The sequence below is a fragment of the Malaclemys terrapin genome, chromosome 22, assembly GCF_027887155.1.
Source record: "Malaclemys terrapin pileata isolate rMalTer1 chromosome 22, rMalTer1.hap1, whole genome shotgun sequence".
Classification (NCBI taxonomy): Eukaryota; Metazoa; Chordata; order Testudines; family Emydidae; genus Malaclemys; species Malaclemys terrapin.
Genome location: NC_071526.1, coordinates 508,650 through 524,108, shown reverse-complemented (window position 1 = coordinate 524,108; position 15,459 = coordinate 508,650). Strand labels below are relative to the sequence as shown.

Genomic DNA, 15,459 nt, shown 5'->3' with positions numbered 1-15,459 from the left:
GAGGCACAGTCAGGCAGCTGTGCACGCTGTCTCCACCCTCAGGTGCCACCCCTGCAGCTCCCGTTGGCCGCGGTTCCCAGGCAATGGGAGATGCGGAGCCAGCGCTCGGGGTGGGGGCTGTGCATGGGGCTGTGGCCGTCCCTCCATCTAGGAGCCAAGGGACATGTCACTGCTTGCGGGGAGACGTGCGGAGCCAGGTAGGGAGCCTGCCAGCCCCACGCCAACCGGACTTTTGACAGCCCAGTCAGCAGTGCTGACCGGAGCCGCCAGGGTCCCTTTTCGAGCGGGTGTTCCGGTCGAAAACTGGACACCTGGCAACCCTAGCCAGGATGCTTGCAGCCAGCAAGATTCCTCTACTATTAAAGGTGCAGTGCCCAGAAAAGAGAAGGCTGACATCTCAGTCACATGGCTACATGCAGCCTAGTGCACAGTGAGAAAAGTTGGCCGCAAACACTTGGAAATCATCAGCAGCTTTATTATGCAACAAACAACTCTATGCCGTGTTAACTCTGGCCCGTACTTCTGTGATGCTTGGAAAGGCTCCTATGAAAGGGGGAAAAAAACACAATAGAAGCAATGATCTTCAGCTACATATTGATCTTCCAAACTCTCTGTTTCTATCCATCCAGCTTGCATCTAAACACTCTACATTCATATTAAAATGACCATTGTTTCCACCTGAAAGGACCACGTTTCCTGCCCCTCTAGGGTTACAGGGGTGTACCCAGGGCCGGCACAACCCATTAGGCAACCTAGGCGGTTGCCTTGGGCGCTAACATTTGGGGGGCGGCGACCGCGGCAGCCGGATCTTCGGCTGCCCCCGTTGTCGTCGGTATTTCGGGGGCGGGACCTTCTGCCGCCTGTCGGGGCCGGCATTTTGGGAGCGGGACCTTCCGCCACCTAGGGCGGCAAAAACGCTGGCGGCGCTCCTGGGTGTACCTAGAGCTGTAGTGCACGGCCCGTGTCTGTGCTTACCTCGCAAGTCCTGGAACAGCTCCTCGGGAAACAGCACCTCAGCCCTTCTGGCCTGGAATAGGAAGAGGAAGGATTAATCATTCAAACACATAACAGCCCATGTCACCCTGGGGCTGAAGGGCTCCTGCTACTCAGACTACATCAATGGGCACAGAGACCGGCCATAATCTGATTCGCTGCAAAGGGACCTAAGAGGAGAAAAACGTAGGGGAGGCAGAGCATCAGCGCCATCCTGTGGTGAGTGGCTTACATGACTAGTTTCTGCCTTACTTTTTTGGAAGAACAATACAAAGTCCTAACTAAGGGGGAACTGTTTCCTTGCAGTGAGCCCAGGACGAATTCCCACCAGAGGGGCTGCTGCTGGGCTAGGGTGTTAACTTGGACCCTGCCTTCCTTTGCAATCCCCAAGCCTCTTCAAGCGCAGTCAATTAGGACTCCAGGAACAGAGGTGGTTGCTTTGGGTAGGTCTACACTTGGGGCTATTTCGACCCTGCTAGCACGGGTGTAACAGCAGTGTAGATGGTGAAGCCTGGCTAAGGCAAGTAAAGGGACGCTTGAACCCTATGGCTATGCACCCTACCTGCCCATGCAGGGCCTCCCGTGTCTACGCTGCTATATTTAGTAGGGTAGAGTCCTGCCCCTTCCCCGCTGCCAGAGCCTCTCCCCACAGCAGTGAAAGATTCCAGTGGGGAAAGGCTCTGGTGGGGGGAGGCAGTGCGGAATGGCACCGGCAGCTCCCCAAGCTGAGCCTGGCTGCCCTCCCTACCACAGCCTTGCACGTGTAGCTACACGCACCCTACGTGCTGATGTAAGTGTAGACAAGGCCTTTGTGTAATAAAGGACAGCGCAGGATGGAAGAGGGACAGGGTCAGGATTTAAGGATCATGGAAGCTTTTTTTTTTTGTTAGCTGCTGTATGGAGATGGCTGCTGTGTTCGTAAAGGGACCCCTGTACTACAGAAATAGCTCAGGGTCTGGGACAGGGTGTCACATTTTTCCTTGTCCTTCTGCACCTCAAAACTTTTTTTTTAAAAGGCTCCTAGTCAAATCCTGCAGTTGGGAGCCCAGTGTGCAGTGCACACAGCCTAGCTACACACCAGGGGTTATTGTAATCAGCGACTGCCCCAAGCCACATCATTCAGCTCTGGCTCCGGATCCAGATCTCAGCGTCCCCAAGTCCACCAGTGCTGGGTTTGGGGTTTCCAGTCTGAGCCCATCTCTCACTGCCATGATCATTTCAAAGCCTCGGCCAACACACTCCAGTGTCCTGAGTCACTGATGCTGCAGGGCTAGAGATCCTTAGCTGGTGGGAATTTGCAGAGCTCCATTGCCGTCCATAGCGCTGAGCCAATTTGCACCATCCGAGGAGCTGGTTCTTGGCGTCTGGTACTGACTAGTGAAGGACTAGCTATAGGCATTAGCAGACTGAATCAAAACTTGAGTTCCGTCCAGTCCAGTACCCCATCTCTGACAGCAGCCAGCAGCCGATGGTTCAGAGGAAGCTGTCAGAATCTCACAGTAGCAGCTGTGGAAGAATCTGTTTCCCAGATGGGCTTTCTACAGATCTCTAATAGGCCTCTGTCCTTATTCTCCCCCAAAGCGGAGTGACGTTAGCACAGGAAGGAACAAAGGTACCTGTTCTAAATAGAGTTCAGCCTGAGAATTAGTCTGAATCCAATATGCTGACAGGCTGAAAAACATGAAGGGCCCAGCCGGCTCTGTAGTGCTCTGCACTTTCCCAGCCAGCCAGGTCCTTCCTGAAGCCGTTGTTCAGAAAATAGGGGTCTCCTCAGAATCGCCCTGGGCTCATGTGCGCATGGTAGCTGGGGTAGGAGACTCAGTGGGGACAAGAGCCAGAGTCAGTCCAGAGCGACTGTAGGAGAACTACGCTGCGAGGTGGACTGTCCCCATCCCAGGCAAACCGACAGGCTGCTTTCATGGTTAACGTGGTCTTGCCTCCAGCTTTCCTGTCTTAGTTTTAAGCAATTGTCCCGGCCTCCTGAGAATGTGAATAACTCCCGTAGGCTCTCTGACCACCGGGACCACACTTGCCTGAAGCCTTCCCCTTGCCGTCAGCTCCCTCACTCCCTGCCCATAACTCTCCTCCCACAGTCCAGGGACCAGTTATTTTGCCCTTTGCTGTATTTTGTCTAGAGTCTCCTCTGTAAATGTGTGTGTGTATGTGGGAGGGTGAGGGTGGGGGAGGGGTGTGAATTGCCATCTGAAAGGTGGCGAGGAGAGAGCTTGTCTCTAGCTCTACAGAGCTTTGATCTCCTTGCTGTGATTCACACCCTTACTGCTGCGTAACAGAGGTGAAGGAGGCATGGCCCAGTCTAGTGGCACTAGCCCATTTCAGTCATGAGGACAGAGGTTGCTGTGCTCTGGGTTTATCCTGCCAGCCTGGAGCTGGCTAATCACTGTACTGTTATGTAATAAGGGTCCCCTGTGGAAATGGTCTCTGCTCTGTCCTTTGTAGGGCTCAAAGAACACATTCTCTTCTCCATGGGCCTGGGCCAAAGCCCATTAAAGACAACAGAGAGACTGACTTCCGTGAGCTTTGTTTGGATCAGGCCACCATGAACAAAGAGGGGTTGGATTCATTCCTGCGTCTCTAGGCTTAGCCTATAACCATCTCACTGTCCACTATTTCCTTTGACTGACGGGCTGGTCTCACCCTCACTCAGATCCCGGACTAAGGAACTGGATCTGGGGAGTTTGTACCCAATATCCCCCACTTCCTTCCTCTTTACATCTGAGGGTCTCTCTGATGAGTCCTCGCTGAGGACTGTCAAGTCATATTGCCCTGGCCTGATCTTCTTTGACTAACCACCAGGAAATACGGGCTTCCAGGGCTCCATCTGTGTCTTTGCATTAACCAGGTGTATCTTCCTGCCTCATTTAACTACCAGGCTCCACTGATCAGCGAAGCAGCAGAAAAGCTTCCTGACTCAGGATACAGAGTAACTCTGCTGCTCAGTGCAGCATCTGCCAACCTGCCAGCCTTGAGGCCCAGCCTGTGATATGGTTCTGCAGATCCTAGGCTCAGTGCAGATCCTGGCAGCTGCGTGGGAATGTGCCTGAAAGCCGCTTTTGTGCGCCACCCCCACCAACTTGGAGGCCATCTGGCCATTGGGCCAGCCCCCAGCATAAAGCAGAGAAGCCTCGGGGATGCCGCAGCCATGCCCCCTCTCCCTTGGGAACACCTCCCTCTCTTGAGGCTGGGAGGAGGGTGGTGTTGGAGCCGATGGTGCCCATTACAGAAGAGGATCATCACACAGTGGATGACCAAAGCACACAGTACAAATTAGACCCCATTGGTGCCATGACAGGGCCTCTGCGTCCCCATTGCCATCTCCTTGACCCACACCTCTGCTTCCTCACTGCACTAACCTAAGGATATTACTTATGTTCACGTACCAAATCCAGGCCTTCTGATCTGGGTCTGTCTGCCGGCGTGCTGGACAGTGCGCCCTAGGGAATCAACACAACAGCTCTTCTGTCAATGCTTACATTGTCCAGGGTGAACTTTCAGAGGTTCAGCCTCTCAACAAAGAGAACAGTTTTCAAGACGTCTCACAGGAAATCAAACGCAGTCACAATCTGGGAAATTACCGAGGGACTGATGGCCAAATGCTACACTATTTCCATTGTTCCAGAGGGATTTCCTCAGAAGTATCTGGATGATTATAGTTTCAACACAATCCCTGCCTTTTACATAAACCCCAGGCCACCCCACTTACAGGTCAAGAAATGAAGATGCAAGGTGCCCCAGACATACATATGGGGCACTGCCAGTTGTGAGAATATGGGACTGAGCAACGCTCTGCAATCTCAGTTCAACAAGTCAACAAAACTTACCTCAGCAAAGAAGGCAACTGAGGTGAGCGTGTGCTTCTTCCTGCCCCACTTGGGCCTTGGGCCTGAAATCCTTCCCTCTCTCATGTGGGGCTCTGCAACATAAATACCCATGAGTAACAGGGACAGCAAACTCTACAGAGCAAATCTGTACGGCAGATGGTAGAAAGAATAGCTTGTACTATCTATCTATCGGTCTATCTATCATTACATGTTAATTCACTTACAGCATCTAGGCCTCCCCGTTGTAGCTGAATGGCTCACAGTCAGAAGCTGGGATGTATCTGTTGAGGGGCTGGATTGTAGGATGAGAGTCCATGCATAGGCTCAGGCCAATGTCTTCCTATGTCACTGTCCAAAGTCTGGCACTAACATTCCTATTCAGGCATCTAAACGAGTGGATTGATTTTCAGAGGAGCTGAACAGCCACGGCTTCGGCAGATTCAAGTGAGAAGTTCTTGGTATTCAGCATTTGAGAAAGGTCAGGCCATTTATTTAGGTGCCTGAGTGTGGCATTGCAGCCGCTGCCATGGGTCGTTTACAATGAATACGGAATCAACATCATCTCGGCACGACAACCAAGTTCAGGATCAAATCAAGCTGTATCCTCTCTGTACTGCTGTACGGTTACGAAACATTGGGACTGCGCCACTCAGAGTGGGCAAAGCTGGAGGCTTTCCACATAAAATGCCAACGTTGTATATTGGGCATAGAGTGGAATGACTTCATTTGTAAAGCAGATGTTTATGGTCGCTCTGGTCTACAGACTACTGGGGCCATTGTCCGCAGATGGCGTCTTATGCTTTTCAGACATGTTGCGAGTATGCCACAAGACGTTCTGGCGAACGCCGTTCTTTGAGTGGCTCGTAACATCCGAGAGACAATTCCACCAATCAAGGGGGTGCAGGCAGCCCAAAGGCAGGCCCCCTATTACATGGGTGCCTCAAGTCTATTCCGACATTGGGCTCTCGGCCCGTCAAGCACAGGAACGGATCAATGGTGAACAATTGCTACGGCCGACCGTTCGGCTAAGCGTTGAAGAAGAAGTATGGATTTAGGTATCTAACTTTTTACATCCATGTTTGAAAGTGCTGGCCCAAGTGTCTAAAGAAAAGTGAGATTATATAATGTCAATGGAGAGATGAAGGGTTTTATTTAACTGTCCAAGGGGAACTAGAGGCCTGGATCATACGAACAGCCATATTGGATCAGACCAGTGGTCCATCTAGCCCAGCATTCCATCTTCTGACAGTGGCCAGTGCCAGATGCTTCAGAAAGAATGAACAGAACAGGACAATTTATCAAGTGATCCATCCCCATCATCCAGATTCCATCTCTTCCTACAAGGTCACAAAGACTGTATCAGAGATCGGAGGCTAATCAGAAGAAAGGGAAAAGGTCATTAATGTCGTGGCTGATGTAATGAACCAGCTATCTTGCAACTCGTTCCATTATGGAAGGAAGACAGAGACGTGAGAGCAAATGCCCTTGGTTTTACACTAACAGTCTTGTCACCTTTTTGTTTAGCTGGAGCCAGTAGCCATCATTCTGCTGAGTACTGGGGTCACTTAAACTCATCCCCAGCTGCCTACAGCTCATGGGGAACAATGCAGGTAATTACCACAGGATCATGCAGGCACTGGCTTCGGGGCTGGGGTGGTGGCTCAGCTGACCTCCTCCAGTCACCAACTTCTCTGTGGGAACTCAGGGCCCTCCTGAGTCCCATCGGTGGCTTTGGGAAGGGTCCGGGCCACCCAAGAGATCTCTGTCAGGAGCATTTTCCCTCTCCTCCTGGCCAGTCAAGCAGCAGAACAGGTTCCTGAATCTAGCTCCTAGGGTCTGAGGTGACTGGTTTCTACCACCATCCCGAACTTGCTGAATGGCCTGTGAGACACTGACATGGACAGAGGAATCCGGATCTTGCTGCAGGCCACTGAGAGCTGAGACAGAGAGAGGAAGCTCAGGTCAAAACACATATCGTATTAGCATGCCCTAGCACCTGCACCATGGGCCTCTGTATCTTCCACAGGGGCAGCTCTATGTTTTTTGCCACCCCAAGCACGGCAGTCAGGCGGCCTTTGGTGGCATGCCTGCGGGCGGTCCGCTGGTCACGCAGATTCAGCGGCATTTCTGTAGGTGATCTGCCGGTCCCGTGCCTTCAGTGTACCTGCCGCCGAATTGCCGCCTGATTGCCGCCCTCACGGCGACCGGCACGCCGCCCCCCGTGGCTTGCCGTCCCAGGTACGCACTTGCTGCGCTGGTGCTTGGAGCCGCCCCTGATCTTCCAAAGCAACTAACTCCTCCCAGATGCTCTGGACCCACCAGGGCTATCAGTGTCATCGCCATCTGATAACCGCTTAAGTCCTCAGGGACATCTGCCCTTGGCAGCACCATCTTCCACTGCATTCTGGGGCATCCACCTCCTTAGCACCATCTCCCTGACACATGCCAGGGCCTCTCACCCTGCCTGGCATTTACTTTCTCCTGGTAAAACCTTCTGGCACCTGGAGATAGAAGTGACGCCTGACATCAGAGAAAACAAAGCTGGGACTGATGTCCAGGCTCTCTCAACAGCTACCTCTGGCCACGTCTAAATTGAACTCAATGCAGCAGCATGGCGGGGGAGTTGCACTTTTTCCTAGACTGGTTCACAAGTGGGAGGGATAGCTCAGTGGTTCGAGCATTGGCCTGCTAAACCCAGGGTTGTGAGTTCAATCCTTGAGGGGGCCATTTAGGGAACTGGGGTTTAAAAAACAAACAAACATTATCTGGGGATTGGTCCTGCTTTGAGCAGGGGGTTGGATTAGATGATCTCCTGAGGTCCCTTCCAACCCTGATATCCTACAAGGAGCATGAGCTCTCCTTCCACATGCAAACACAGCCATGTGGCAACTACTTACACTGAAGTATCAGCTCCTTCTCTTGCTTGACCATGGCGGGCTCTGAGCTTTGAACAGTGCAACCTGGAACGTACAATGGAAATGAATCTTGCAGGAGTTTTCACCACCCCTGGGGCTACCTTTTAAAAAATGCAAGTCTTTCCAACAAGCAAAACAGCTTTCAAGTGGTCCCTGGGATAATCAGACAAGTCCACAAGCTCCAAGACAAAGAGGCTCATGTCTTGGAAGATACAGAGAGCCTGATTGCCAATGGCTACGGTATTGCTGCAGTCCCACAGGGATTCCAATCGGTGGAGCTGGAGGGTAGGGTTGTAATTTGCTCCAGGCCTTTTGATATAATCCCCAGCCCAACTGGCCACGCTGGTGAGCTCACTCCCATCCAGGCTCTGCAGAAGGTTCTGAACAGCTGAGATGGCCTCCAGAATACTCCCATCATCCATCTCATCCGAGCCCCAAAGGATGGCAGGCAGCAGGGCCTTGACTTGTTCCACCTACACACACACACACATCGGGGGGCTCATCAGATCTCCCAGCCCTCCAGTGAGTACACGCCACAGTGCCAGGGCTGTGTTTATTCTACCCTGTGGCACCAAGTCAGAGAGAAGCTCCGTCTCCACAGTCGGAGGCGTGGTGCTTTAGAATCGATGGGGATGCCTGACGAGGCAATCAGTGAATCCTAACCCTGTCCCGGGTTGTTCTGGTGTAGGGTGGTCAAAGCTGTGCTTTGCTTCGGGGCTTTTCTCTCTTTTCTACATGCTATTAATTATTATTATAGCAGATGCTGGCAGCAATCTCCATAGTTAAGGCTGGTACACAGTTTCCATTCTAGTTGCTCCTTTTGATACGCTCCTAAAAACATTCCCTTTTTGGATGGAAATGTTCCATGCTGTCTCCCCAGTCAATTGTGATTTTTTCCTGGGGTGATTGCGTCTCTGAGCTGTAGGACAGTTTTTCCACTTACAAACAAACAAACGAAAACTTCTAGCCACCTTCTTTTCTCATGCAGACAATCCCCCAAATGGTGAAACTTGGGGAAAAAATCAAACCTGGCCCATGGGGAGTCCTAGGTGAGAGCTGAACCCTCTGCAAAGTTTGAGAAACTTGGACCTGACAGTGCAAGGCATTGAAATATCATTTGGGGGCAGGGTCACAAACACTCTTTAAGAGAGTGCTCTGCCTCTCTCAGGGCCAGAGACTTTGGGGCCAGACAGCCCCATGCATTAATCAGATGCAGCGGAGGAGGAGAGAACTATTTTGGGCTGTCAGGAAGGAAGGGGAAGCAGGAGCAGGGGGGAGTGGCTCCTAGAGTACCCTGGGAGGGAAGGCAGGGGGAATCTGATGGGGGAAAAGGGCCTCCAGGGAGGAAGCCTTGGGAAGCAGTCGTCCCCCAAGAGAACAAAGAACTCCGCAGAGCCTGGGGGCAAAAAGCTTGCAGAAGGGTGCCCAGGAAGGGGGCCAAAGTTAAGTTTTCTTATGTTTACTAAGGACAGGGTGGAACCTTTGTTGAGTGAGCTCAGAAGAGGAGATGTGGTAATGGCAGAAGATCCTGTTTCTGATTTTTAGTCCGTTGGACACTGTCAGGTTTGATTCTGAGGGTTTTATCTTTGGCCTTCAAAGGCTTGTTTGTCTTAATAAATGAGCCTGAATAAGGATGTTATTGAACGAGGTATTTGTGAAGTCAAGCCGAGGAGGGGAAAACTGAGGCAGTGCTGCAATGTTTGGTCTTGCCACTGCAGGGGGCGATGAGACAGGGCCCTGTGTGCTCGCTAAGGTCTTTAGACCAATCAAGATCTTCCTTTGTGACAGCACCAGGAATGGTCTCTCCAAGAAGGAACAGGAATGCTGCTGGGGTAATTTGCATGGGGGAGAATTAGGGTTACCATATCTGAACTTTCAAAGAGAGGACACTCCATTGGGGGGGGGGGGGGTTGCCCCGCCCCCTAGCTACTTCCTCCCACTTCCCGCCCCCTGACAGCCCCCCCAGAACCCCCGACCCATCTAACCCCCCCGCTCCCTGTCCCTGACTGTCCCAACCCCTCTCCACACCCCTGCCCCCTGACAGCCCCCCCCAACTCCCGACCCATCCAAACCACCCCCCGCTCCCTGTCCCCTGACTGCCCCCCTTCTCCAACTCCCCGGTCCCCTTACCGTGCCACTCGGCTTAGAGCAGGTGTCTGGCTCTACGCCCCAAGGAGCGCCCCGCCCCGCCCGAGTGCTGCCGAGCGGCGTGCTGTGGCTGTGGAGGAGGGGGGAAGCGGGGGAGGGGCTCTGGCCGCCGCTGCCAGCCCCGCCGCCGCGTTCCCTCATAGGCGCACAGCCCCGCCCCCCAGCACTGCCAGGCGGCGTGCTAAGGCTGCAGGGGATGGGGGGAGCTGGGAAGGGGCTTTGGCTGCTGAGGCCCCAATGCGAGCGGCGCTTGGCCGCCCTGTCAGCCGCTTTTCGGTCGATAAATAGCCGACTGGGGGGAAATCCCGGACATTTTTAGATTTTTAGAAATCCCCCCCGGACGGCTATTTAAAGAGCAAAAAGCCGGACATGTCCGGGGAAACCCGGACGTGTGGTAGCCCTAGGAGAATGATAACGTCCACCTGAAATCCAAGCAGTAAAATCCCATCTAAAATACTCTCCGAGGAAAGATCTGCATTGAGGGGCCGTTGTGATCCCCGTTCCTGCTGGGGAAATGGAGGCACCGAGAGGGTCAGCAAGCCAGCAGCAGAGGTGGGCTCAGAACACTGTGCCTCACTGCCTGCCCAGAACTCAGTCCACTGGGTCACAGCCACCTCGTCGTTTTCCAGTTAACCAAGCCTGGGCTCTCACCTTCCCTGGTTGGGTTGCCAGGATGCCGAGTCCTCTTTAGACCAAGTGAACGGAAAACTGGGCTGGGGTGTTTTGTCCACTCCTTGGGACGGTCCAAAGTGTCTGGATGTGGGAGCTTCTTGGCCTCTTTGTAACGCAGAAGCTGAAAACAACACAGAGCGAATCAGCAGCAGGGTGCTTACCGGAGAACTTTGTGTCTGTTCTGTGGAGAGGCATCATAACCTCCATGTTGTACCGTCCATTGCTATACATCAGCCCCACTTTGTGTGTGACACCCAGTCCTCCCACTGACTTCCTGGCCGTTAGCACTAGACTCAGCCATACGCATTAGCAGAGCTGCTCTACCCTCCAGGAGAACATGTAGGGCAACAAAATGTTCAGTGACCATTTGTATGGCGGACTCTTGTGCATCTGGGGGTTTGCCAAGAGCACCCCTCGTGGTGACCCTGTGAAGCAGAACAAGCCGCTCTGAGATAACGCGAAAGCTGGGACTGAGAAATCAAACCCCTGAGTTGAAATCCTGACCCCACTGAAGTCAGTGGAAGTTTTGCCATTGATCTCAATGGGCCCAGGATTGGACTCCTGGTGAGGAGAGAATTAAACCCCATCCCTTAATGAGTTAGATGAGGAGACAATCCCTGAAAACTGTCAATAGGAACTAGCCAGACAGAACCCGTGGAAATGGGGAGGACAACCTAGTGATGGACTATAGAGCCACCTCATTCCTGGTGATGTGCCTCTAACTAACCCATCCAATAGAGAAGGTTAAAGATTGCTCACCACATTCAGAGCTAATGATCCTGCATCTGGGGGAGCTTTTACCATGATCCTCTCTCCTCCATACCCACTCTCAATGCCCCTCTTTGCTTTTCCTTAGTGACTTCGCAGGGAGGAACCTTTCAACCTTGCAGAAAGGCTGATGCCGACAGGAGACCCAGCTGCCCTTCGGGAGAGTCCAGGCTGATGCTGTTCTACAGAACCTTAGTTTCTTGGATATTCCCATCAGGCTCCTGATTACAACTTTGGAGCAACCAATGATCCCCTAAAGGATCCATCTCAGATTTTACACTGAGCGTGCTGGGACAGGACTGGGGGAGCCTAGTCAGTGCTGCATGGACACCTGGCAATGTGGACATGACCAATAAAGCTCATCGTTTATGTAGCGCAATAATGAGTCTCAAAGGCTTGATTTAAGGAGTTGCTCACTAATCTAGGACACAAGACCCAATTGCTCTCATCAGCTAATGAAACTTACTTCTACAAAGAAGGCCATCATGGTAAGCCTGTGTTTCTTATCACCTCTGTCGAGGAGCGGGGTCACTAGGTCCAGCAGCATCCTTGTGGTCTCAGGGCAAGCATAGTGCACCATGGCTCTGTGACACAAAGCAGAAATACCTTTGTTAGTAAGGGAAGAAGCACGTTATGCAACAAGGGGGTGAGGGGTCAGCTTGGGGCCACATGGCAGCCCAGAAGTGAGGAATGTTTCATTCTGGAATTGCCCCCACTAGCAGGACTGACTGCATGGAAAACGCTTGTGTATTACCTGGCCAGCAGGCTCACCCCATGGAGGTGATCTTGGGGGCTTTGTAGGAGGATCCAGCCTTGCTCCTTCTCCATAACAGTCAGCTCGGAACAGCAGCCAACACAGAGAAGCAGCATCTTTATAGCCTCCACTGCAGAGCTAGATTCAAACAACACACCAGCGTGACTGAGTGCCAGGAGCCCCCTCATGGTAGGTCTGTCAGGGAGTGACGGATTCACTTGTGTGTGGAAAGACACACCAATGGTTTAAATAGAGCTTAGGAAGGCACAGGTTCGTGACTGGGGTTCCTAGGCACTATAGTAATACAATTTAATAATATGAAGAAAGAGAAAGAGTTCTGAGCAAATCCTACAGACAATTGCACATCAGCACTAGGGCATGTCAATGTCACAGAACAGGAGAACTTCAGCCCTTTAGTGTCGGACCCACATTCCTTTGACACACTGGCAAATTGGCTCCCACTAATTTCTCCCCATAGCTGCTGGGATAGTCTTTCTACTTCCTCTGCAGTGCATTGGTCGGTATGTCATTTACCACTGAGAGACACCCTTGCAACCTAAGCCCTGCCTGCTAACTCCCTCAGAATTAGAGAGTTATGGAAAACCTGCAGGGGCCACATGAGAGCTGGAGAAGAGAACTATGACTTCTCTATGACTGTCCATGTAATTAGACCGTTGACTTTCCAGTAGGCGCAGTACCTGGTGTGGAGGCTCTGCCGGCTGCTTTCCCTTCCAGAGACTTTATCCCCTGGTATGCTCTGTCCCAGGCTGAAATGGATTTCGACAAGAAGAGCCATTAGCAGCTGAGGATAGAGGCGGGTTGTGGCATCTCTGGACTTGCTCACCGAGATCATCTCATAGAGGGCGCATGTGGCCTGAAGAGGGAACAAGACAGACACAAGCTTACTTGGAAATCCTACTCCCTCCTGCGTCAGTTCTCAGGACTTCCTGCTTATGTGCTATGAAACTCCCCTGATTCATGGAGAAACAAACCGAGTTAAACTGCCCTGAGCAGCAGGGCGGGGGAAGCCAGGCACTGGCAGGTTGAAGGCTTTGCCTTGTGGAGTCTGGTGACACTAGGCTGCATTGCCACACAGGGGACCTAGCTTTGATTTCTGATCTTGCAGAGCTTCCTGACCTGCAGGGGCTGCAGAGACAGCATGCTTGGGGTGGGGGTAATGCCTCATGGGACTAAGAATGGGAGAGAATAAATTAATGAAGAGAAGAGTGGCTCTTTCATCAGCTTCCTCGGCATCTTTCTTCTCCCTCATTTGGACTTCCACCGTCATTCTTTCATGCTTGCATTGTTTCTTGGCTTCCAAGTGCCTCAGAGGGGCCTTTTCTTCTGCATCTGGGGTATAGGGGGGCTGAGACCCTGCTTTTTGGTCAAAGTCCATGAGCAAATCTCTCAGTTCGTGTTCTGCGGCTTTCTTCTTAACAGATAGCCCCCTTTCTTTACATACCTTTTCAAGTTCTTTTGAGTCAAGACTCTCATAGGATTGTGATTCACCCATTGTAACTCACCTTTAACCCTTAAAACTCTCCATATCAAATTTAAACTTTAAATAGTGTTGGGTTATGATCTTTAAGCCCAATTGACCTGTGGCATGTGACTCCTGTGCTGACTACGCCAATTGTCACGCTCTCTGGAGTGGTTCACAACTGTGAGTGCCAATCTTAGATCAGACTGTCATAGAACAGGGCAGGCACCCCAAACTAGTAGTATATTCTATAATTGGATTTCACAAAGCCAGTAACAATTGTGCATTCCTGGATTACAGTACCAGTTTTACCAACGACAGTCTTACCACAGACAGTCCCCTTAGATATTCCAGCCTATCTTGCCACCCAGACAAACTGAACTTTGTGATTAAAGGTTATTAAACCAAAAATCACACCACATCAGGTTACTCCCAACCCCAAAGGGTCAGTCACTTACCCTAGGTCAATTGGTACTCTGGATCTCACACCAAAAACAACACTGGCAGCCAATTCTCTAGTAAACTAACTAAAGATTTATTAGCTAGGAAAAATAAATGAGAGTTATTGAGAGGTTAAAGCAGGTAAAATACATTAACAGGTGAGTCAAAATTTGTAAATCCCAAATGATAGCGGAGATGTAGTAATCTCTTGGTTTCCTAAAAGTCTTTTCAGGAACCCAGATGTTTCTGGGGATCTCCATTTTGCATTTGGCATCTTCCCAGTAAGAGTCCAAACAGTCAGAGATACAGGATCATTCCTTGACATCTATTTTATAGCTTTTCCAGAAACCAATCTGAACAGTGTCTTTACCCAAGTGGGTTTTGATGAGTAGGAAATTCAGACTTAGTCTGTGAATTCCCGTTGTCAAACACAGTAGCCCTTGCTTTGAAGTTAGCAGTCTTCTTCATTTACATTTCCAAGGCTCCAATTGTGTTTGATGGGTAATTTAATTACAGGGATATACACGATGCCAATGTAATGTAATAGCAAACAAGAATTCTTCATTAGTTTTCATAAACTTTACACATCAAGTTCATTCTCATCTTTTAACACCAACGCACACTTTTGATCTAGGGTTAACTAATTACAGGGATATACACAATACAATAGCAATCAACAGGTTATAAAGATAAGTGTTTCCTTTAACTTTTCCTTTGAACTAAACAAACTCACAGGTGAACTGCCTGATTACACTACAATAGCTTTTGACACTCCTTTGATTTCTATTAGCATCTGAGTGAATTAGCCTGCAACCCTATCCTGAGCTGGCACCAGGGCAGACAGCGTCACAGGGGTTTCTCAGAGCTCCAACATGGATGCGATGAATGGAACCCTCCCCCAACGGTTTGTCAGGACATTATGGAGTATCCCCAAAACGGAGGGGATAGTCTGTCCCTGTAAAGTAGCGGTGCTAGGGGTCAGCCCACCCTTGTCACGTGGTGTGACCCTGTCAGATTTTGAGATGTCTGATATACGTAAGGAGCTGGGAAATACTGGTAGGGAAGAAGTGGTCCAAGGAATAAGTCGTGCTCAGGAGGAACTCCTGATATGTTTCTGTAAGGACCTGGGACCAGGAGCCTTGCAAAATGGGAGGGCCAGGACTCCCCTCTCTCCCAGTGAATTCGGATGAGCTTTAGGAAGGGGATCAGCATACATGCTGCCTCCTCCCTCCTAGCAGAGAAAACACCAGCAGGAGTGTAGTGGGGGTGCTGAGAGCCATTGAACCAAACTGTAAACCCTATATATGATGGAAACTGCTTCAAGCCAGGGGGTGCTACAGCACCCCCGTTCCCCCAGTTCCAGCACCTATGCCTGAACCCTCTGAGCCTGAGGACTGACTGGGGAAAAAGGGCCACCAGGAGAATCTGGCTAAGGCCCCACAGTTGGCT

At 51.2% G+C, this 15,459-nt stretch overlaps 1 protein-coding gene across 1 annotated transcript in view; it reads right to left on the bottom strand.

Annotated features, from left to right (window-relative positions):
- Nucleotides 1–493: 493 nt before the first annotated feature.
- LOC128827732 (maestro heat-like repeat-containing protein family member 7) overlaps nt 494–15,459 on the bottom strand; it is a 30,823-nt gene continuing 15,857 nt past the window's right edge. Inside the window, exons 4-11 of the mRNA XM_054011809.1 lie at nt 12,788–12,963; nt 12,090–12,227; nt 11,802–11,919; nt 10,547–10,688; nt 4,833–4,924; nt 4,392–4,445; nt 976–1,027; nt 494–543 (exon numbers count right to left, since the gene is read on the bottom strand). Coding sequence (XP_053867784.1) covers nt 494–543; nt 976–1,027; nt 4,392–4,445; nt 4,833–4,924; nt 10,547–10,688; nt 11,802–11,919; nt 12,090–12,227; nt 12,788–12,963 — 822 coding nt within the window. The remainder of the gene's footprint in view (nt 544–975; nt 1,028–4,391; nt 4,446–4,832; nt 4,925–10,546; nt 10,689–11,801; nt 11,920–12,089; nt 12,228–12,787; nt 12,964–15,459) is intronic.